The 24,166-nt window shown below is 44.9% G+C and overlaps 1 protein-coding gene and 1 long non-coding RNA gene across 2 annotated transcripts; one reads left to right on the plus strand and one right to left on the minus strand.

Annotated features, from left to right (window-relative positions):
* The first annotated feature begins 1,159 nt into the window (after positions 1–1,159).
* On the plus strand, positions 1,160–11,006 carry LOC118316785 (sodium- and chloride-dependent GABA transporter 1-like). Its single transcript, XM_035644971.2, has 15 exons — positions 1,160–1,543; positions 2,560–3,057; positions 3,220–3,351; positions 3,471–3,571; positions 3,728–3,837; positions 4,019–4,151; positions 5,118–5,252; positions 5,346–5,449; positions 6,045–6,169; positions 6,309–6,421; positions 7,481–7,612; positions 7,858–7,960; positions 8,239–8,339; positions 8,510–8,677; positions 8,802–11,006. The coding sequence occupies exons 2-15, from the start codon at positions 2,826–2,828 to the stop codon at positions 9,261–9,263; spliced, it is 2,151 nt and encodes a 716-aa protein (XP_035500864.2). The 5' UTR covers positions 1,160–1,543; positions 2,560–2,825; the 3' UTR covers positions 9,264–11,006.
* Positions 7,665–23,811, minus strand: LOC118316787. The gene is made up of 4 exons (XR_007030483.1): positions 23,660–23,811; positions 14,957–15,044; positions 8,074–8,371; positions 7,665–7,981 (listed from the first exon to the last, which is right to left on the minus strand). It is a non-coding gene; the product is annotated as an uncharacterized LOC118316787 (long non-coding RNA).
* Positions 23,812–24,166: the final 355 nt, after the last annotated feature.

Raw genomic sequence — 24,166 nt, forward strand, 5'->3', positions numbered from 1 at the left:
TGGAGTCTCCTGGTCTCAGAGCTTCTCACAGCACAAAGTCAAACATTGCACCGGTCCACCTCAACTCATTGACATTTAAAAAAATAAATAAAAAAATGAAGATATATATATATATATATATATATATATATATATATGTGTGTAAACTGTCCATCTATATGATTTCAAGCAGCAGCCAGCACACGTACACACACACACACACACACACACACACACACACACACACACACACACACACACGTGGAGGAGGTTTGACAACAAAACTACAAGCATGGAGACAAACTCCAAAGCCCCACAGATGAAGTTCATCTCTGTGGAATGAAGAAAATAAAAAACAGCTGAGCGGAAGAAAAACCTGTTGCCAAATATTAAGAAGTACATCGAACAAGTGGGCCTATTTATAGCAGAGGAATCACTTACCTGAGGTGACGAGCTGCTCCTCAAGGCATTTGCAGATCTTTGTCTCGCACTTTCTTTAGAAAAAAAGACGAAGAAGAAGAAGAAGAAGAGGGGAAAAAAATCCTTCTACCCGTTTGTAGTCCGCGAGTTTATTCTCCTCACATCATCACCCTCCATTGGTGGAAGACCGTCGGGGCTTTGGACGATTTGACAGAGGAGTTGGAAGATGTTCCCTCCCTTCATTGACGAGCTCCCCACAATCAGTCAGATTTGCAGACAGGCGGCTGATGGACTGATGTACACAGCCACAATGTGCTGCTTAATATTTCCCCCTCCATATGTTTCCATTTTCGACAATACATGTTATAACTGGTGGCGGTGGTGGGGGGGAGGAGGGGTGTTCTATTTTTTTTTAATCTTTTTTTTTAGGTCTGGGTGGGGGCAGCAGCAGCAGAGAGAATCCCCAAAAAATGTAAGCAGTTTGATTCTTAAAGTGTCTATGGGGGATTTTAAAAAAATCCTGAAAAAGACTTTATGTAAAATAAATAGAGGAAAATATTGTGGAATGGAAATCCTACAAAAAAAAAATCTACAAAACTTCGTTGGTCTCGTGGCGAGAAAGAAGTGCACCTCATTTTTGATATTTATCATGTAATAAGTAGATTGCGACGTCAGTGCAGCCTATAGATGAAGAGGAGGAAGAGGAGGAAGAGGAGGAGGAGGAGGGGGGCGACGACTTTGAGATGACATTGAGGCTGTAGATGCGAGTTGAGTCTCTGGGTTGTTGATGTTCCACAGTCGCACAAGGCGAAGCGGCTGTTGCCCGTGTTGATTCAGCCTCCTCCTCCTCCTCCTCCTCTTCCTCACTCACTCACTCACTCCTCCTCCTCCTCCTCCTCCTCCTGGTCTTCAGCACTGCTCCCCGCTGGACAGCTCCTGCTTGGACAACATCTACCGCTGCGAGTCTTCTTCTTCTCCTCCTCCCTCTTCTTTTTTTTAATGGAAGTAAAAATCCGTTTATGCTCCGAGATACGCGGGGAGTTTACAACTTCGTCCACGGGAGGATCAATCCACGCACCCCTCGTCTCGGGCTCTGCGGCGGGCAGCGTCCACGATCCCCGGCGGAGCGGATCGCACATCCATTGTGAGTGGGAGAGAAGAAAACACACACACAACTGCTGCTGAATCCTGGCGTCTGTCTGTGCGTGTGCAGCGAGTGTGTGGTTCATTGATTGAATTGTTAAATGAGACATGTCAATATGTTGCTGTGGGTCTGAAGGTGAGCGCTGCACCTATAGATATGGTCAATGTATACACACACACACACACATATATATATATATATACATGTACATGTTATACAGTCAATTAAATGCAGGGTTGATGAGTTGGTGGTTCTACTGGATGGTGCAAAATGTGGAGAGCTGCTCCCGTGCGTCGGGCTGCCAGTCGAGGAGCCATTCGGCGCAGCTCGGCGCGTAAAGCTTTTACGCATTGGACGTCCCTTTGTCTCCACTGTGCGTTATTTTCTGTGTTCCAGTTTGTTTGAGACCCTCTCTTGTGTGTGTGTCCCCCGCTGCTTTGATGCTGTGCGTGTGTGCGTGTGTGTGTGTGGATAGGAAGTATTTGGAGGGGGGAGGGGGGGTTCTGCAGGTGGTAACTGGTGGATTTCGTTATGCTTAATTTCTCATATTCTGCTTTTAGCGCTACACGGTGCGTCTCGCACTTGAGGTGCACGTCTTGAAAACCCAGTTATTTGTCTTAAAGTTTGATTTCTCGTTTTCATTTATTCCTGTATATTGGAGTGCAGACTTTGATTGGGGCTGGTTGTGTGTGTGTGTGTGTGCGTGCGTCGATCTGCTTTCATTTACGCATAATCTTTCTCGTAGTTATGTCCAGCGTGACTTTGCCATCGATAGGTTTTCTTTTGGTGTGATGTCAATAAAATGTTGTCAGGGAGCCGAATGCTCACGAAACCTCTTCAGTCTGAGTTATTACATTTTTATTTTTTTTTTAAATGCACATTTTAAAAGTGTGACTTGAATTGAATTGTGTGGAGGAACATTGTTGTCCATATATTTGCTTCCACAACAACAACAACAACAACGCACATTCTCAGAGAAACCGACCAATGTTGCTCTATATTCACGATTCCTGCAGGTTGACGGCGGAGCGGCGAGCCCGCGTGTGCGCGCGCACGGGCGTCATCTCCAGACACTCGTGTGTCCAGAGGTTATAAGGCTCTTGAAAAAAAAAAAGCAGGGAGGAGGGGGGGGGGGGGGAGAGACAAAACAACAAAAAAAAAGACCGTGAAGCTGCTGTCTACGTGGACCGGTGCTGAAGCATCCTCGCGTCCGACGGCCACCAGGACCCTCTCCTCCTCCTCCTCCTCCTCCTCCTCCTCCTGCTGCGCCAAACCCAAAGCCATGGCGACGAACGGCACCAAGGCGGACGGAGCCGCCACGGAGCTGAACGAGGTGGCGGCCAACAGCGACAAGCCCACGTCGCTGGACGTGAAGCCCGAGAAGCAGAAGAAGGATCTGCCCGACAGGGAGACATGGGCGGGAAAATTTGACTTCCTCCTGTCGTGCGTGGGTTACGCAATTGGACTTGGCAACGTGTGGAGGTTTCCGTATCTGTGTGGGAAGAACGGCGGAGGTAAATGCTATTCTCTTTGCAGATAAAAATGACACTTCTCCAGGATGCAACGTATATATGTGTGCAGCCAGCTGTGCATGATGTTATGGGGTGGCGTGGTGCTGATGTGGTCCATCGGTGTATAGTTTCCATTCTGATATTCTACTCTCGTCCACCACGCAGGAGCCTTCTTGATTCCTTACTTTTTGACCCTCATATTTGCCGGGGTCCCCTTGTTTCTACTGGAGACCGCCCTCGGACAATACACCTCCATTGGAGGGCTTGGTGTGTGGAAGCTGGCTCCTATGTTTAAAGGTATATATCCATAATCTTGGAAATCTATATATCAATCCCAGGCACCTTTAAACTATTTTGCAACAAATCCATACGGGAACATTTCCTTAAAATGGTTTATTTGTGTGTGTGTGTGACAGGTGTGGGCCTTGCAGCCGCCGTCCTCTCCTTCTGGCTTAACATTTACTACATTGTTATCATTAGTTGGGCCATTTACTACCTGTACAACTCCTTCACCAGTGTAAGTAGTGATCACCCAGAATAAATAAACCAGCGTAGGGTCAAGGTTGCTCTATCTTTACGAAGCATGTGGAACCTGTCAGAAACCTGTTTGTACTTTGAATCCCTAAAGTTTGGTTTTTAAAGATAACGTGTCCTTTTCTTGTTTTTTTTCCAGCAACTTCCATGGAGCTCGTGTAACAACGCATGGAACACAGAGAAGTGTTACACCAACTACTCCATCATAGACACCACCAACCTCACCAGCTCAGTGGTGGAGTTCTGGGAGTAAGACATTGACTTGGCTTTTCTGTTGCTTTAACGACTGTGTTCTGAATGCATCGCAGGGATTCGTGCTCGTTTCCCCTCCAGTGTGTGTGTGTGTGTGTGTGTGTGTGTGTGTGTGTGTGTGTGTGTGTGTGTGTGTGTGTATAATAGACTTATTGTCCACTCGCTCTGACTTGTATAGGCGCAACGTTCATGAAATGACCGATGGCTTGGAAAAACCAGGCCAGCTTCGAGTGCCACTGGCAATAACTCTGGCCATCGCCTGGGTCCTTGTGTACTTCTGCATCTGGAAAGGCGTTGGCTGGACGGGGAAGGTAAGAGGCCCCGGCTCTGGATACACGCAAAGTCCTGATCCGTATGCGACAGCTAATATCATCTCATCGATCAACATCATTTTTAGATTGTAGTCAGCGTCGTTCAGATTGATTTCAAAATAAGAGAGGCGACATCAAACGCTCTCGTGTTCACTAATCCTGTCCTCTCCCCTCGTGGCGGTTTTGCCTTCTAATTCCAATTCTCCTGACGCGCGCGTTCATACCGAGTGCGGATCCGCGATAGGAGGAGCGACAGACCGCCACACTGCAATCTGGGGTTTTTTTTTGTCCTCGCTCCCTCCACTTGGAGCAGTTTCCCTCCCTCGTGGTGCCACATTTCGAAAAGTGGACTGCGTCACGTGACCATGGCTAATAAAATTTGTCTTGGTTCCAAACATCCCCCCCCATCCCCCCCTGCACAGTTTGCTCACAAATTTGCTCGAACTGTGTCATAAATGCACAGAGACAGAGAGACGGAGCTTTAGTCTCTTCATCCCTTTTATTTATTTGTCTGGAAGAGAAAAAAAAACATCGAGAGGCCGACCAATAGGGATTTTTGGGGGCATATGCCGATATCGATATTTGGCAGTACAAGATTCCCGATACCGATACGTCGGCCAATAGATATAATTTTACATTCGTCAACAATTTACAAAATGCCATTTTCAAACCCTTCATGACAAAGACATGTAATTGAGGCTGGGTTTTTTAGTTTAACCATGAACTTTATCATATATAACTATAAATTGAAAGGAAAAATACAACCAAATACATCGAACTTATAACAAACAGACTAAAGCCCGACCGATATATCGGTTGGCCGATAATATTGGCCGATATTATCTGCCAACCGATATATCGGTCGGGCTCTAGTCTGAATATTGGCTGGATTAATTCATTAGCAAAATTTTTTAAGATGCAATATGTGTGTCATCCTGCTCGATAACCATCTCGCGCTCTCCATAGGTGGTTTACTTCTCGGCCACGTATCCCTACTTCATGCTGTTCATCCTCTTCATCCGCGGGGTGACTCTACCCGGAGCTAGTGACGGAATTCTGTTCTACATCACCCCCAACTTTGAGAAACTCAAAGAGTCCGAGGTAACAATATGTCATTATGCTGAATCCTACATCTAGCAGGTACGCAGGTCGGCCTTCGCGCAGCTAAACCGCTCCTTTCTCTTTCTCCGTCAGGTCTGGCTGGATGCAGCCACCCAGATCTTTTTCTCCTATGGATTGGGACTGGGGTCTCTCATCGCTCTGGGCAGTTATAACCCGTTCAAAAACAACGTTTACAGGTGAGACTGGTGATTGATCGCCAGTGGGAGATCATCTACGACAGTGAGCAGAGAATCGTGTCAATTGTAATATTGTAAAAAAAAAAAAAAAAAAGGGGCAGTGAAGTAATTAGCTGCATTTTCATACGTGTATATTCAGGACAATATTAAAGGATCTTATTAACGTGAAATGCTGGCTTGAATATGAGGAGAAGGCCGTTTGTTGCAGGCAGTGTGCACACTGGGGAGAAAAAAGAAACTACAAGGATTGCGAAAACCTGAGTGTTTTTTCCCTCTCTCCTAGAAGCCTCGTGGTTCTAGGTCACATAAACAATCGGTTATAAAAAAATAAAAAAAATACATTCATTTCTGTGTGCTGGTCTCAAAATGGATCTATCTTCTCGTCGTATATATGAGGAGTTCATTATTGGATACGAGTTCTTAAATGAAATCCGTTTATGTCTGACATAAACAATAAAATTGTGTGTTTTTTTACTGGACATGTGATATGATCAAAAGGAAATAATTCGTGGCGATGGCTCCTCCGCATCTCAGTCTCTCCCGTGTCAACTTAAATCTCTGACCACAGCCGCCTGTTTTATATCCCCCCCCCCAGAGACTCTATCATCGTGTGCTGCATCAACTCGTGCACCAGCATGTTCGCTGGCTTTGTGATCTTCTCCATTGTCGGCTTCATGGCACACGTGACAAAGAAAGACATCGCCGACGTGGCAGCTTCGGGTAACCACAGATTCTTTTTGTTCTTCTTCTGTGATTAACAAAGAAGGTGCACTGTCATTAACACTGACTGCCATGTGATAATCAGAGGTGCTGCGAGAATGAAAACCTGACGAAATATGATTTTTTTTTTACCATCCAGGTCCTGGCTTGGCCTTCCTGGCCTACCCGGAGGCCGTGACCAAGTTGCCCATGTCTCCTCTCTGGGCCATTCTGTTCTTCTCCATGTTGCTCATGCTGGGGATAGACAGCCAGGTAAGCTCGCTCGTGGGCTATGACCTCAATATTCAAATGTAGGTACTAGGCGCGTATCACATGCAGCATCACCCCTGCTCTCTGCATGATAAGCATGCAATTTGCTTCTTGTGCACAGATATAGCTGAGCTTTGACACCAGCTGTCAGCTCTTCTTAATGCAACTCTATCACCTCCGTGTTCCCCCCCCCCCCCCCCCCCCCCCGCAGGTTTTCTGTGTCTGCGTTTGATATTTGGCTTGGAATAAGGCCACGGAGACTAAAAAAGAAAAAGACATATGCTCGTGGCAGTGCACTGGCTACGACCACCACCAGCAGCGCTTCAAATTAACAGGCGTAAATCATAATGATCTTTATGGGTTTTCTAATTCGTACCGCATGGCGCAGCGACAATGCATTGGAATCAGATGAGGTGTGACACCAACGATGAGATGTTTTTATTAAATAGCTGCTTTGGTCTTTTCCAAGATCACGTTGAGGTTTTTTTGTCCCCATTGTTTGAGACATGAGTTGTGTCATGTTTTATCGTCAGTCAGACTGATCACACAAAGACTACATCCATGTAGAGATGTTCACACACCTCTACATGCTAAAGTAAAACAATAAGTAAATATACTAGAGCTGCAACAGTTCATCGATTAATCGATTAGTAATCGACTAGTAAATTAACCGCCAACTATTTTAATAATCGATTAATCGGTTCAAGTTGTTTTTATGAAAAAAAAGAAAAAGGCAAAAACCTCTGATTTCAGCTTCTTACATGTGGATATTTTCTGGTTTCTTTTCTCCTCCGTGACAGTAAACTGAATATCTATGGTGTGTGGAAAAAAACCAAAACCATAATCTTGAGGGTTTTGGGGAACAAACATTTTTAACTATTTCATGAACCAAACAACTGACTGATAAATCGAGAAAATAGTCGAAAGATAAATCGATAATTAAAATAATCGTTAATTGCAGCCGTAAAATATAAAAATACTACATCACATAAAAAAGCAGCGGCAAAAAAAATCCACATTCCTGAATGCTAACGCGGTTTTTCATTCATTCTGCACCTTCAGTTCTGCACCGTCGAAGGCTTCATCACCGCTCTGGTGGACGAGTTTCCCCGAGCTCTGAGGGGCAGACGAGAGATCTTCATCGCCGTCGTCTGTCTGGTGTCCTATGTGATCGGACTGTCAAACATCACGCAGGTACGGCAGAGCCGCTCCTCCACCACTCCCGGTGACTGTGAACCAAAAGAAGGACGAAGCAAACGCAGGAACTATGTGATTAGAAGATACAAGTAAAAATAATACATGCATCTGTATGTCCTGGGCAAGACCCAATTTTAAACTCTGGACCACTTCTTCCTTGCTTTTTGGCAACTGTTACATTTACAGAGTATCTTATGCTGCATTCTGCACATTTGTCTAATCATTTTTTTTTTCTGAAACAGGGTGGCATCTATGTGTTCAAACTGTTTGACTACTACTCTGCCAGTGGAATGTGTCTGCTCTTCTTGGTCTTCTTTGAATGCATCTCCATATCCTGGTTCTACGGTGTGTATCGTCAACGTTTACCTGAATAGAGCAAAAGTGAAAATGATGAGAAAATTGGTGAAATGTTGTTTTTTCACATATGAATAAGATTTTTTTTTAAATGCCACACCTACCCAGAGATATTTTGTGTGGCTTCAAAACGCTGTTCAAGCCTTCAAGGTCGCGAGCACTCGTGTGTTCCGCCTCGCCGTCCTCATCGCCATGCGTGGCGGACCAGCGGACAAATTGAAATAAATTGGATATGAATATTTCGATCACGGACTCATCTTGTCTCGCAGGTGTGAACAAGTTCTACGACAACATCGAGGAGATGATCGGCTACCGGCCTTGTATATGGTGGAAGATGTGCTGGGTCGTGTTCACCCCTGTCATCGTCGGTGTGAGTCCTTGCGATCTGACGCAACAGTACATCTAAATGTCGTGACATGACAAATGAAACAAATAAATCAAAGTCAATATTAGCTGCCCGCAGCCACGTCGTGGCCCGAGACAGCGCTGTTCGGAGTCGGCGGTGTCAGGATGCATTAAAGCGTCTCGTGTCTCCCACAGGGGGTGTTCTTGTTCAGCGCCATACAAATGGTTCCTCTCACCCTGGGAACCTATGTGTTCCCAGCCTGGGGTCAGGGAGTGGGCTGGCTCATGTCGCTGTCCTCCATGATTCTTATACCAGGGTACATGATCTACATGTATCTGGGACTCAAGGGCACTTACAAAGAGGTAAGGAGCCTCGTACAGTAAGCGAGCACCGCAGGCCTTCGCTCGCTCGTGTTGCCATTTTTTCCAAATCTATTCCGGGTCTCCGATGTCATTTCGTTTGTGCTTTGCTTCTCCCCCCCAAAAGCGACTTCGGATAATGCTGCGGCCTCCTGCGGTCGCCAGGCGACCTCAAGAGAACGGACCCGAGCAGCTGGTGGAAACCAACACCGCCAACCTATCCAGTCCAGCCGATCCCGCCAGCGCCGCCAGCCCGGCTCCCGCCGACGCCGCCAGCCCCGCCAGCCCGGCTCCAGTCGCCGCCATCAGCCCCGTGACGCCGGCTAACCCAGCTCCTCCCCCAGCAAATCCAGCGGTCGCCGCCGCCAGCCCAGTGAACCCGGCGACTAGTCCCACCACCATCACCACCACCACCACCACCACCGCCGCCGCCGCCTCCACGACCAGTCCAGTAAATCCCACCGCCACCACCACGACTGTTAGTCCAACTAGTCCGCCGCCCAACGCAGCAAGCCCGACGGAGCCCGCTAACCCCTCGAACCCAACGAGCCCCACCTCTAACCTGACCAATGCCGAGGCCAATGTGTAGACAACGAAGAAAAACCCACATGGAGCGTGTAGACAAAAAAAAAAGAGAACATTGCAAAAGGACTTCCAAGATTTTAATTGACCCACCTACCTCCAGGGGCGATATGTAATCAAAACACAGATCTTCAAACCATGTCAAATTTTTCTGCATTTGTATTTGTTGCTTTGCATTCTGAAAACAACATGAAAGACTGTTGGTCACAAATACAACCATAAATCTGAGTTTCAAAAAAAGTAATTGTAAACTTACTGTGTAATACTGTGAGAAAAGAAGAGGAAGAAAAAAAAAAATACCCCACAGAGATATAGATTAGAAATTTGTCGAGTATCTTCATGAATCCAGTAAATACTGTGTGAATATAAGTAGATGAAGTAGTGAGCGAAAAATTGACACCACTGAAGAACGCAAAGGGGATGGCGTCGATTCTGTTGTGGATGTTTACTGAACCTCACACAGTTGTCCCTTTTCCAAATGTTGCACTCTGTGAGGTACAAAACCACCGGGCGCCCGGCGGATGACGAGCTCTGAGAGAGAACAAAGCCAATGAGAAGTTCACGATTAAGAGCTCTGCAGCAATCCAGTAATTGTTGAAAAAAGATATTGTCTGCGTGTGAGAGAGAGACTGTTAATTTTTTGTATTACTTTTTCCTTTCTTTTTTTTTCAGTAAAAAAAAAGAAGAAAAAAAGAAGAGAAAACTTTTATGTGATCAAAGCATTTTTAGAATTATTTTTAGGATGTTTTATACTATACGTGTTTGTGATGGAGGACCAAAATCAAATGAGGCAGACAGAAGCAAAAACTATGCCGTTTAGTGTTCGGTTGGTAAAAGCACAGGGTACAAAGAAGTACACACAAAAAAAAAAAAAGACGAAGAAGAAGAAAAAAAGCACAGGGTTAGAAAAGTGATTTTACGAAAACTTGGACGATCCCTTAATGCTGACGAGTCAATCCTGTTTACGTTTTGCATGCATTCCTCAGGAACTATCAGTGAAAACAAATCTGAAACGTCTCCTGACAAAAAAAAACTAAAACTGAGAAAGGCCTTAAGCCAATGCGCAGATTCCAACTAAGCCATAGTCTGTTTACACGACTGGGCACAAGTATGAAAATACCACTTTTTATGCGAGCACACACACATACATACACACACACACACACACACACACACAAAAAAACCTGGACCAACTCTGTGTCGAAGTACAGTCATCATTATTTTCCTTTTATGTGTGATGATCAGTTATAGTTTGATCAACATGTAACTCAGCAATACATATGTAGATGTATAAGTGCAGGCCAGTAAGCAAGTGGCCTGTTTCCTGTTTTCCGTTATTGTCTTTGCTTTACTAGTGAAAAGCACAAAGCTTTAATTCCCCCCCCCCGCCCAGACGTTTGCCATCGTGTGTTAGGACAACGTTAGTTTGCTTCTACGGCAGCTACTGTGAAAAGCATCGGGTCGAGCAGAACACGTTCACTTCGGAAAAGCAACAACAACGCGAGCGAAGGTGTGAAAATGGCTACTGCAGTTCATGTCCTGTGAATTTTGTATAAAGTTACTCTACCGCAGTTTTCTCTGGAACTGTTGTCGTAAAAACTGTACCGTGTAAAACGTGTAACTGTGAATGTCTGTAATACATTGGAAGTTATTGTCTAAATGTTGAAGAAAAAAAAAAAATGGAGTTGCTGTTTTCTGCAATAATATTTTGACCGAGAAGCTAAAGCACATATCTTACAGAAGTATAAGAGATGACGACGATGACAATGAAGATATCGACGACTATATTAAAAATAGAAACTATGTCTAGTAAAAAAAAAAACAACAATATTGTTTTGTATATTTTTAACTGTCTCACTGCCTAATGTAAAACATATAAACATGATATGTATCTAAATGGTGTCACATGATAAAGCACGATTGTTATGTTATACAAACAGAAAAAGACTGGAAAAAATAAAGAATTATAGAAAGTATTTAAAAAAAACAATACATGCCTGGCAATGTGTCCCTTACAAGCGCGTGTGTTTAGTGTAACGGCACTGTGCTCTTTTCAACACGTAGAAATGAGGTCGTCCCCAATGATCCTATCAAAAGATGGATGCCGCGCTCCGTCCTCCTGCAGTGATTGGCTATTATCTCCCTGTTGTTGTCCATTAAAGTATTTCTACCTCACATAATATACAAAAAATGTGAGAAACAATAAAACTACACATAGGTGGAAAGAAACTGTAGCATAGCTAGGATATGTCTTTGTGTGGTCGACTGAGGCCAAGTGGGACGTGTAAAAAATGAAACAGAACTCGAGCATGAGGGTAAAAAAAAAAAAAGAAAGATGTAAACACCACAGTAAAATAGTTTTTTTTAGAATAACATCAAAAGGGAATGAGAGAAAAAGCGTCTGAAGCTTTTTTTTTTACTTGTGGTTTATGAAGTGTCAGAAACACAAGCTGATAGAGAGGCTTCGACAAACAAGAAAAAACATCGGCACAAAACAGCTCCCGCCCCGGGGCCTGGCGTGCCCGCCCCATCTCCCCAACCTCTTATGGCTCTGTGTGTACTTCTGTGTGTACTTCTGTGTGTACTTCTGTGTGCGCGCGTGTGTGTGTGTGTGCGCGCGCCTGCATCTTCTCCCCCACCTCCTGCAGTCGCTGCCTCCATTAGCTTCCAGTGTGATAAAAGAGACAGCACCCGCTGACACCACCACAATGACTCGCCGTGGATAAAAGAATGAGATGTCCCCTCTCGTAGCTCGTGGCGAGCTCTGTGTGTGTGTGTGTGTGTGTGTGTGTGTGTGTGTGTGTGTCTAGAGAGGGAGAGGGAGAGAGGTTAGGGACAGAAAGCTATATGTTGGAGTGAACTGGGGTTTGAATAATGCCCCTAATGGCAGCTCATATTAACTTGCCCCTGATGGATGACTTACTCGCCTCCCCTCTATTCCCACTTGTGTAATTTAGCATCATTACCTATGAAAACCAGTCGCCACAGAAACAAACGGATGTGCTGCGGCCACAGGAGCCATAGATCATGATTATTTTGGGGGGGGACACGACGAGGGAGTTCTATATTAGCTGGGAGCCATCGAGCACACAGCACAATCAGGGTGCAGATGTTTTCAGTGGCTCCAGCAGTAATAGACTGAACCTCTTCATTTTCTCATTACCAACATTTTTTTTTATTTTCATACAATGAACATAAATCCACATTTTATGCTTCAAATTGTTATTATTCTATTTCAAAAACTGACCTATTTAACTGACACTTCCTGTGTCTCATTGAATTCTGTGAATATACGGTGTTGTGTGACCCGATTAAGGAATTTCAGCTTCATGTCCACTCCGTATATCTTTTGACACTGATAATTCTTGCCTCCGTAATACTTTGTTAATTTGGATAAATGACGATAGCAGAGGGTGGTGCGGGATGTTTGGACGATCCGTCAGTGTTTTGTGTGTGTGTGTGTGTGTGTGTGTGTGTGTGTGTGTGTGTGTGTGTGAGTGTGTGAGTGTGTGTCGACCCTGATGACAGCACTGAAGATGAGGGATGTGAGGAGGGGGATGTATGTCAATAAACCTGACCATAAACTGACACTGCATTATGCATCAGCACTGTCCAAAGCTACTTGATATAGATTAGAATGAGTGAACATGACACAGTTTTTTCCCCCCTCCCTCTCTCTCCCTCCCTCGTGAGAGAGAGTCTCAGCTCCCATTTTGTGGCCAGATCGGACCAAGGGGATATCGTTTGGTGTTTCTTGGCGCTCTCTGTCGCGAGCGCCTATTTTTAAAGTAAAAAAAACAAAAGTGCCGGCGGTGTGGCCGCCGGAGAGGACACTGAAGAGGCAAACTGGTGATCCATGATGCTTTTATGAAGGGATGACAGAACGCCACCGCTTATAAAACTCACACGGGCTGCAGTGATTAATCCTCAAAGGCCACTTTGAGCAAGAAGAAGAAAAAAAGAATTCTGCCGTGAAGATGAAACGGCTGATAATTATGTTTTATACTTTCTCAGTTTTTTTAACCCCAGGGCCAAAAGGATTCTTCTTGATCACAACGCACATTATGTGGGTTTATGTTGTCGCGGGTCACCGATCCTGGCATATTTCTGATGTGGATTTTCTGTGATCATTCGGGACATTTTTTCTCTTCTTTCCTTTACCCTCCTCTGAGGAAATTCGGTTTCGCCCCAGACTTCTGTCTGAGGTACACTCGCCCCGAGAATTCAAAGCAAATACATTAATGAATAACTAATCTTTGCAGATGCATGAATCTACATATCAATGTAATCAGAGGATGTTGTGTGCTTGGCTATTTCCAGCGGAGGGCTGAGAGGATGTCAAGCATGCAAAGCTTCTCTGCATATATGCTAATTTGGCCCCCCCCTTTTTTTTTTCCAATCTGAATATGAACCGTGCTGAAACTCGCTTTGTGTACCAGTTCACTTTCCAAGGGGACCAAAGAGTCTTTTCTTCTTTTTCTTTTGCACATGCACACAGAACTATGCAGCACACACGTGTACACGTATACGCCGTGCAGCTGGGTTGAGATCTGAGGGGAATGGGTGCACGCTGGGACACGTAAAAAAATATCCTGGATTCCCAGGGATTCTTTTTTGCCGTTTGATGATATGTTCTTGTGACACAGCAAAAAATATTGCAGTTGAATCAGGCAGCAGCGACAGCTCGCAGGCAGTGCAGTGCAGAGCGGAGCGGAGCGGAGCATACGATTTCTGTACACATGCAAATATATACGCCGGTGGAGGAGGTTACCCATGTCACAAATCCTCAGGGCTCGACACGCTCACTGTGGGAATATCTATGGGTTCAAATTAACAGATCTCCTTCTTTTGGAAATTATACCGACCCTTCCAAAAGGGGGCTTTCATTTACAGTACATGTGACCCTCCCCCCCCCAAACTCTGCCTGTGTTGGAGCTCGTAAACCTTTACAGCAGCATATGAAGAAACCTGCACCAGCTAGTGTCAAAATGTAAGCATTGTTATAATAAAGCATCATATTTCTACTGTTTAAATTTCTACTGTTTAAATTTCTACTGTTTAAATTTCTCTTATGCTATATATTCATTTAGCCGAGGCTTTTTGTCCAAAGCGACTCACAGTAAGTGCATTCAACCATGAAGATATGACCCAAAAAATGTATCAAATAGGCAAAATATGGCTTCAAGTGCTCCATTAGTGTGCACCCCACGAACATATGCACCTTAAACTGTAACAGCCGCTGTACATTTAAGCCATCTTATTAATAATATATACCTCGATGCCACAATACACCTCACATTATATTTTTGTTATAGCTATCTGCCCTGAATATTTGCACTGATGCTGGCATCTTTTGAATTTGTACAGTTGTTTGCCTTCATTTTTATGTGTACAGTTATTTGCTTTTGTTGTTGTTGTTTTTGTCTCGTTTCTATTTTGTGTGTACAGCTACCCTATGTGGCCTTGAATTGCTCCTCGGGGACAAATAAAGTTTCTTGAATTGAATTGAATTAGTGCTCTTCTGTACAAACAATGTTTTTTCTTTTAATAATGCACACGGGCAAAAACAACAATTTTAAAATTAAGGAATGTTGTCTTTTGTTAAGCAACGGTGATTGAGATGAGTCTATGTGCACGTGAGAGTCAATTTAAAGTCACAATGAAGAGAACAACTTGATTCGATCAAGGTGACTCTCCTACCTTCGGTCTGAACTCTGTCCCGTCGTGTGCCAGAGGTTTACGGGTCGAGTCGTGGTCGAACACTGAACGTGAATCAGGGCCGAGGAAACTGGGGAAGTGAAATACACGAGAATAGAATCAGGGTACAGACAATTTCAAGAAAAGAAACAGTCGTATTCTCTACATCCCTAATATCTGTGAGTATAGTAGAGCCCGACCAATATTATCGGCCAACAGATATGTGCCTTTAAATCTGCATTAATGTTTTACAATTTGGGTTAAATAAATGATTATTTTCTGAATTCAAGTTCTGTATATTTGGTTGTATTTGTGTTTTCTTTGTATTTATAGTAATGTATGAGAAAGTTTACGGCTAAACTAAAATATCAAGCATCAATTACATTTCTTTTTCATACAGGTTTGATGATGACATCTTAGGAATCGGCCTCAGTAATCTTGTACTCCCTAATATCGATATTGTCATTGGCCCCATGAAATCCATATCGTAGTATATATACTGGGCGTATGTTTCACTATTATCAAAGGCAGTTCATTTTAGGACCGAATGGCTCCATAGCAAACTTCTGCCAAGGAGATGAAATTCCACATGGTGAGCAGGCGGACATTTTGCTGAGCCTGGATGTCACGCACAAGTGGTGGGAGGGGGATGGGAAAGGGCGGCGTGGATGATCTTGTGCCCTGATATGAGGCCAGTGGGGGGAATAGGCTCGATCTGCAATGAAGCTCCTCTAATGGCCTCCTCCTGGATTCCCCGGCCCAAAGGGTTTCAGGCCCTGCGCTCCACCGCGGGCCTCTTCCTGCTGGAGTTCAGGTCCTGTGGGACTTTGACAATAGTTGACAAATGATTTTTTTTCTGCTGTTGCTTACACAGAAACGACAACGGGAGAAGAAAAGAACAATATTCCTGTGTGAGTGTGTAGAAACAGGAGCAGGGAGATTTTTAAGTAAACATCTGCATCTTCAATAGAATTTTTTTCACCTCAGGGTCTTGCCCAGATTATTGGAAACAGGAAGTGAGGTGGACAGTGAGCAGGTGATTAAGGAAGTGGCTGATCCTAAACTATTTGTCATTTCACTTCGAAATAACCTTTAACAGAATCTATATTGGAAATGGACAGCGTGACTGTGAAATTATTTGTGTTTCGTAAATAGATAGAGTTTTTTACGCAAAGCAGATGATGATTTGATTATTATTTTACATGCAAACAGTTGTATGTGACCGAGTGACCTCCACGCGTGCTCCGCATGCACCATCCTTCCCGTCGCATGACATTTTCACTCGTGCCAGTTTTGCCCTTGACTGCACATTTTGACCGTGCGGAACAAGACGCGGATAATTAAGGCCGACCCACATGCATAAATACCGGCTTCCCCTCAAATAGGAACTGAAAACTGAGGGGGAGGAGAAAAAAACACACAAGACGAGGTACGGGGCACAGACATCGGACATTTCCGAGGCCTGTTGTTGAGATGCACTTTACTCTTTGTGACACACTGGAGAAAACACATGGGAAACTTTTATAGAAGCACTGTCACATGCGAACAAACTCATTCATTCCCTTGTCTGCCTCACTCCACACACACACACACACACACACACACACACACACACACACACACACACACACACACACACACACACACACACACACACACACACACACACACACACACACACACACACACACACACACACACACACACACACACACACACACACACACGATGATTAAGAGGTCGGAGGGCCTTCAGGACACGCTTTGACTCGTGGGCTGCACTGAGTCATAGCTATGATTTGCTGCATGCTTTCTATTCTGATCCGTCAGAGGTTCGGAAACTGTGCTCACTGATGAGTGAGTCCGACCGGGCAGAGCCACGGTGTCCTGACGTGTCTGCGTCCCCTCGTCGGCCTCCGGCCCCTGAGCGCTGCTCTCTCCATCCCCCCTCCCTGAGCTGAACAGTGACAGGTACGACACCGGAGAGCAGCATGCAGGGGTCGACGAGGTCAAGGCAGAGACCATTTTTCCAAGTGTTACCTCACAAACACACACGTGAATGACAGGAGCTGTTTCAGCAGCACCGAATGCACGTGTTGACATTAAGTGTGTTCCAATATTGATTAAATTAGATCAAAACATTTTTTCCCATGATATTAATCTAAATATCGGGTTAAATCATGGAGGAAATTCAAGTCCATATTCTGAAGGTCTAGGAGGCAGAGTGTTGTGGCTGGACTGAAGTCGCCGTGGCCCGTCGAAGGGACCTAATGTGGCGTGGGACACGTCGCACCCCATCACTCCGCCTCGCAGATGACCGGCCGCTTACGTTTCGCCTGCGTTGCGCCACTGGATCCCGAACCAGACACTGTCAGGTGTGATAACGGTCCGAGCACCCAAACCCACTGTGAAGCCTTGCCCTCTCCCATTCCCCCACGATTCGTCTGATGCCGCAGCCACGCGGCTGTGCACCTACTGCAAACATGTGCCGTGTCCTAAAGATGCTTTTTATTCCTGGTTCACCTGCACATCCCCCCGCAGCCCCCAGGCCTGACGGCCAGAGATAACCCTGCCAACGCTCGGCTCCACCAGCGAAACCACTCTCCCATCGCCGGGTCGGGGTTCTAACGCAGATAAGGACGGCTGCTGATCGCAGCTCTTTGGGAGGGAATCAAATACTTCTACATCAGCTGAGAGGGGGCGCCGAGACAGCCAGTGCACAATGCATGCGATATGTATATAACCCACATGCACCAAATATAACTCGTGTCATTTGGATTATTACAACACCACTGTAGTTCCCCCACCCCACTCCTTTGGGAGCATTTATTTTCCCTCAACTCCAAAAGGGCTCGTAGCTTTTTGCTGTGTACTTTTTAAAAGTCACTGTCTGCACTCGGCACTGGAGGTGAATGTTCCCGCAGCACACACTCATTATTTCAATCCTCACAAGGCTGTGGACAGGCCCTGACACTCTGACAGCATTCGATGCTCTCTCGCTCATTCTATCTCTCTATCTCATCACTTCTTCCACTTGATGGAGACCTTTGGGTTTTGTTTATGTGGATAACAGGGGATCGGTTCTCCCTGTGAACATTTAGTCATATTAGGTTATTTTTGTAACGGTGGTTATTTGAGCAGAAACCCTTCATCACAAATGCATCAGTTCTGTTTTGAAGAGCATTTTTACAAATTTAATCTCTGTCACATTCTTGATTTTTCTTTTGCACCTGGGTTGAACTTCCCCACACTATATAAATATATGAGCGTACATCATGAAAAGGCATGAGCTCCGGAAACCTGAAACATCTTTATCATTCACGTTGAACCACCCATCATCCCCCCCGTTTGCTCTTCTTGAAGGGAGGGGGGGAGCTGAAGCAGATAATAACACAGTCTACTGTACAGTCTCTGGGTGCTGAAAGTCTGATGAAGCGACGTGATGGTGGAGGAAGAGGAAGAGGGGGAAAAAAATCAACAAGGAGCAATTTTTTTTTTCTGTGCTGGTTTGTTCTCTTTGATCTGGAGTGCAGTAAAAAAAAAAAAAAGAGGAGGGAATTATGTAACGTCTTCAGCACACACATGGCCGACTGTGTGACTGCCAAACACACGGGAGGGGTGGTGGTGGTGGTGGTGGTGGTGGGGGGGGGGGGGGCGAGAGGGTGGTGGGGGGCTGTTGTGGCAAATGGGGGGAGGCAGACAGACAAGAGGAAAAGAGATAGGGGGGCAACGGGAAGACAGAAGTAAATGGACGTGAGAGGAAAAACATGCTCATACTATTGGTGTTGGGTCACTTTCCTTATTAAGGCTGCTCAGTCGGGCGGCAGTAACGCAGAGCCTCGTAATGAGACATGAGAATGCCCCTTAGTGACGGTTCAAACATGTATCCTCTGCTCACTGTCTCAACAAACATTTGAATAATTATATGGGATCCGGACCGTGTATGGGGGGGGGGAATATGCAGGAAATATTAGCCCCATCATTTTTTATGATGTCCTAATTGGAAGCGATTCATGATCTCCGAAGGAACAAACAGTTCATTCTGCCGTGGAGCAGATGGCCCCTTTAAATCAATCATTTACACACAAAAAAATCAATCAATAATATATCAAATGAAATGATTCTCAAGCCAACGGCCGCATCACCGGTTGTGTGCCATGCGCGGTAACAGACTACCCAGGGCCCAAGGGTGAGGGGCCCCCTGGAAAGCCTGGAATTAAAAGTTTTTTAGTTTGTAAGAAGTGTTTTATAAGTAATTAGTGTCATAACATAAATTACAAATTGGCAGAATACATCGGTTGAGAGACTGAACTATGTATTTCAAAAAATGGTGGCGGTTCTCTGAGTATTTGTCCAGTGACTTTGTCATGTCTTCCCTAAAGAAAGTAAAGTCTTGGTCCCGGAAGCGAAAGGGGGGAACAGAAAGAGGAAAAACAAACTTAGGAGAAACAACAATTAATTTCTTTCAAAAGACAGGTGGCTAGCTATTAGCAAACTCCTACAACGACAGCTCGCTAGCAGCTACCTAGCTGAGATCAACACAGCTGCTATTGCTAGCTAGCTAGCTAGCTACAGTAGGAGTTAGCTAGCTAGTTACAATTAGAACACAAACGCAGTATCGTAAATGAATCAGCAGCATAGCTATTAAGTCATATACAGAGACTGCTTATGTATAGAGGCTCAGAGTTTGGTGCTACAGCCTTGGTGCCGGGCGCCATACGGACACGGGGGGCCCAATGGAGCACAAGTTGGAGCTGAGGGCGGCTAAGGGAGAAATGTATGAAGAGGAATCCTGCCAAAACCGAGGCGCATGAACGTCACACGGGACGTCCTCATGGAGACGGAGCTGTCCTCATGATGGAAGCAGGACGTAAGGAAACGAGTATGTGCGTGTGTGTGTGGTGACGTTGAGACGGCCTGACAGAGTCTGTTTCTCTTCATTGCGAGACCGTTATCCAGAGTGACCGCGTTGTCTTCCATTCCCTCCACAAAGGTTATGCCATCGCCAGCAGTCCACATGACACAATGAATGAGCCGCTACAGCTTGAGTCGGAGACGCTCGTCAGGTCTTTAAGGCCCTACGAACCTCTGCTCCTCACTATCGACGCTATCGTTCAAGAGTGAGTAATTATGGAAGAGGGGGAGAAAGAAAGTGCTCAGTGTTTCCCCCCCTCGTTTTGTGAACTACATAGCGAGGCCGCGGATGCGTTTTATAAAATGACATGCTTGGTAATCGGGTGTGTTGTGCTGTCAGCTCTGGGTGCATGATCTTGCCAGCATGACTCAAGTCTGCCCGTGAGCGGCTTCCTGTGCCTGTGCATCTACCCCAGTTGCCTGTATGATCTATTTAGGGCCCGAGCACCGACCAGCTGGAGGCTTGCGAAGGCCCTCTTGTATATGCTCCGTTTATTCTTCTTATTAGGGCCCGAGCGCTAACTAGCGCGGACTAGCTGGAGGCTGGCAAAGGCCCTCTTGTATTTGCTCCGTTTATTCTTCTTATTAGGGCCCGAGCGCCGACCAGCTGGAGGCTGGCAAAGGCCCACTTGTATTTGCTCCGTTTATTCTGCTTATTAGGGCCCGACTGCCGACCAGCTGGTGGCTGGCGAAGGCCCTCTTTGTATATGCTTCCGTTTCTTATTATTAGGGCCCGAGCGCCGACCAGCTGGAGGCTGGCAAAGGCCCACTTGTATTTGCTCCGTTTATTCTGCTTATTAGGGGCCGACCGCCGACCAGCTGGTGGCTGGCGAAGGCCCTCTTTGTATATGCTTCCGTTTCTTATTATGAGGGCCCGAGCGCCGACCAGCTGGAGGCTGGCAAAGGCCCTCTTGTATTTGCTCTGTTTATTCTTCTTATTAGGGCCCGAGCGCCGACCAGCTGGAGGCTGGTAAAGGCCCTCTTGTATTTGCTCCGTTTATTCTTCTTATTAGGGCCTGACCACAGACCAGCTGGTGGCTGGCGAAGGCCCTCTTGGATTTGCTCAGTTTCTTATTATTCTCCATCTCAATTGAGCTCATTTTGCACTGATTAAGCGTGCATGACAAGTCACCAAAATTTGGAAAGGCGTGTCATACGTTGCGAAATTAATCTGCATGGGCGTGGTAAAATGTCTCGAAAGCGCCCCCTAACACATTTCTCGCAGCTTTAAGTTTGACGTAGATGAACAAAATGTGGAACGCATGTGTATCATGTCAAGACCTAAAAAAAGTGGCCGCCATTATCTCCGACCAACAGGAAGTGGACCATTTTGATTTCCTTCACAATGAAACAAGAAGTTGTTCGTAATCCAAGGTACGAACTGACCCAAACTTCTCAAGCATGATAACAAACCCGCCCTCAACACATCTACATGTCAATGTTGAATCACAGTTATAGCGCCACCTTGTGGGAACAGGAAGTTACAAGTTTGGTACTTTAACATCCTCTGCCTTCCAGGTTCACCAGATCCACCTCAAACTCAGACTGTCATAACTCAAATCCATGTGGTCATATCTTCACCAACTTTCTCAGGAATGATAACAGTCCCGCCCTTAACACAACTACATGTCAATATTGAGCCATGGCCATAGCGCCACCTACTGACAACATGAATTTATGACATTTTCATGGTGCACTCAACACATTATGTCGTAAACAAGGAAACTGAAATCCCCAACAAATCCCAACCTGCAACACACCCCGACCCGCAGAGTCCACTTGAAAAACTGCGCACTGAAACGTGTCACATTCTAGTTTAAGATACGAGCGCAGCCTCAACAGAATTGGGAATATTGCAAAGAAAAAAAAGATCAATATGGGCCATTTGTGCAAGCTAACACATGTAACATGTGTGTAACATCATGTGTGATATTGCGAGGGTCACTTTTCCCCCCCCATTTAGCCTGTAGTAAGATCATGCATTTATCCAACTGGATTAAGTATGACTCCGTATACCGTGACCAGAGTGCACTGTGTTGAAGCATTTTCATTGGCTCTTTGCTCCTTTTTTTCGTAACCAGGAGAGGAAAGCGGAGAGGAGGACGGGCGCTGCACAAATGTGTCTTGACCACGTCTGAAAGTTGGGTCTCTTGGGTCTTTTCTCAGAGACCAGCTCCTCCATCACGGGCACAGATGTCATGCTCCTTGTGGCCCTCACACTCTGAAGGGGCCAAGCTGAGTTTGGCGTGACCCTGATGTGTCATCCTGATTTAGACACTAGTTTCACGTCAGCCAGCAATGTGGCCTGATATTTGTGCGTGCGCGCGCGCTTGTTCGTGTCTGTCTGTTGAAAATAATGTGGATCTGCTCTCCATAATCCCGCAAGAGCAGGCTTCCTTGGAAAGGCATGGTGCAGCAGAAGCAGGGGCATTGTTGTTGGTGAAAGGCTGGGGCTAATCTCACAGAGGCAGTGGTCTGTTGGAGGCTTTTGAGCAGATTTGAGCCCGAGGGGTGAAGAGTAACAACAACCAAAGAGGGAAGAGAAAGAAAAAAGAAAAAAAAGCTTTTTCTTTTCTAGTGCAAAGATTTGCGTTATGAATTAGCCAAACTGAAGAAGTGGAGTTATACACTCATTTACATTTTCATTCATCAGCCTTGAAGGATTTGATTTTTTATTTCTATTTATAGATAAATTTTGACTATATACATGCTAATGTCACAATGTTTACAGTACATGAATACACATTTCAAAGATGATCCTTAAGCTGCACAGTGATTGTGCTCTCAGCACCGATGGAGGTCTCGTTACTTTTAGATCCATTTTTACATGTAAAAGTAAATTTTCACATCACTAAGTCGATACAGAAGAAAAGCTGCATCAACATTAATCGCTCTGTCTTTGTTTGGTCTCCAGGGACTACAGAGAATCTATTGTGTGGTTCAATAGCGCCACCTAATGGCCGGGGACGAATAGACAACTACAGCCGTCTCATTACAGTGTCACTCATTTTTCCCATTATGACTTAATCACGTGTTGGCTGAAAGGCTTTAGGTCAGACGTCACTAAGACGTCAATCATTATTTCTCGTTTTCTGACTTTAACAGTAAAACTGACTGCACTCTAGAGCTGCAACAGTTAATTGACTAGTAAATTAATCGGCAACTGTTTTGATAATCAATTACTCGGCTGAAGTATTTTTTTTAAAAGAAAGTCAAGATTAACTGATTTTAGCTTCTTAAATATTAATATTTTCCAGTTTCTTCACTCCTCTGTGACCTTAAACTGAATATCTTTGGTGTGTGGACATAACAAAACATCTTCTTGGGGCTTTGGGGAATCACTGTCGTCATTTTTTACCATTTTATGACATTCTATGGACCAAACAACTACTCGATTACTCGGGTGAATAATCTACAGATTAATCAAACTCCAAACTGCTGCCTTCTCCTTGTCTGAATTGCTTCTACTGCACCATATGCAGTCTATTTTATTTTTATTGGTTTTTATGTATTTATATTATGGTTATTTATTACTCATAACGGATATCGCTATATTATTGTCATTATTACTGAGACCTGAGTGCTGAATTTCGTTCTTTCATGTCTCACGAGCAGAATGACAAATAAACATGAATCTAAATCGAAAAAATATATATATATATATTATTTATATTATATATAGGAGCAATTATTTGGTCTTTTGTTGCCATGACACCAAATCAACCAAACGGCGTCTGACCAAAGACGTTTCTTCTGTAATATCTGAGGGAACCTCAAATCTCAAAAGTCTCACCCTGAAAGCCAGCGGCTGCTGATTGCTCGGTTCGGATGAAGGGCGCTCCAATCAGTGTGACCACCTCGTCGACTTTGACTCGAGTATCTGCAGCACTGAAATTACAGGGACAAAAGAAAACCACAAGCGTTTCACAATTCATCAATCCAGAGGTTATTTGAGGGACGAGGAACCATCTCCTCAGTTCTTATCAGAAGAGAAAAAGAGTTGACAAACACAATATTAAACATTTCACTTGCTGCTACGACTGCGGGACATCACGAGATTTCATCTGGTGAAACAGAAGACAAGAAACACGTAAAGAAGGAAGGCATTTCATTTGTATGTTTATTTGGAAGAAATTAGGTACAGTGGCATTTTTTTCTTCCAGAGAAATAAGAACCAAAGTGAACGTGTTTTCCACGTGGATGACACCAGGAGCAGGTCCTTTTCCTGCGAAACAGTCCATGTGATGCAGAGAGTCGCAACACACAACAGCAATTTAAATAAACAACGGAACCAAATCGC

The sequence above is a fragment of the Scophthalmus maximus genome, chromosome 3 (genome assembly GCF_022379125.1).
Source record: "Scophthalmus maximus strain ysfricsl-2021 chromosome 3, ASM2237912v1, whole genome shotgun sequence".
NCBI lineage: Eukaryota > Metazoa > Chordata > Actinopteri > Pleuronectiformes > Scophthalmidae > Scophthalmus > Scophthalmus maximus.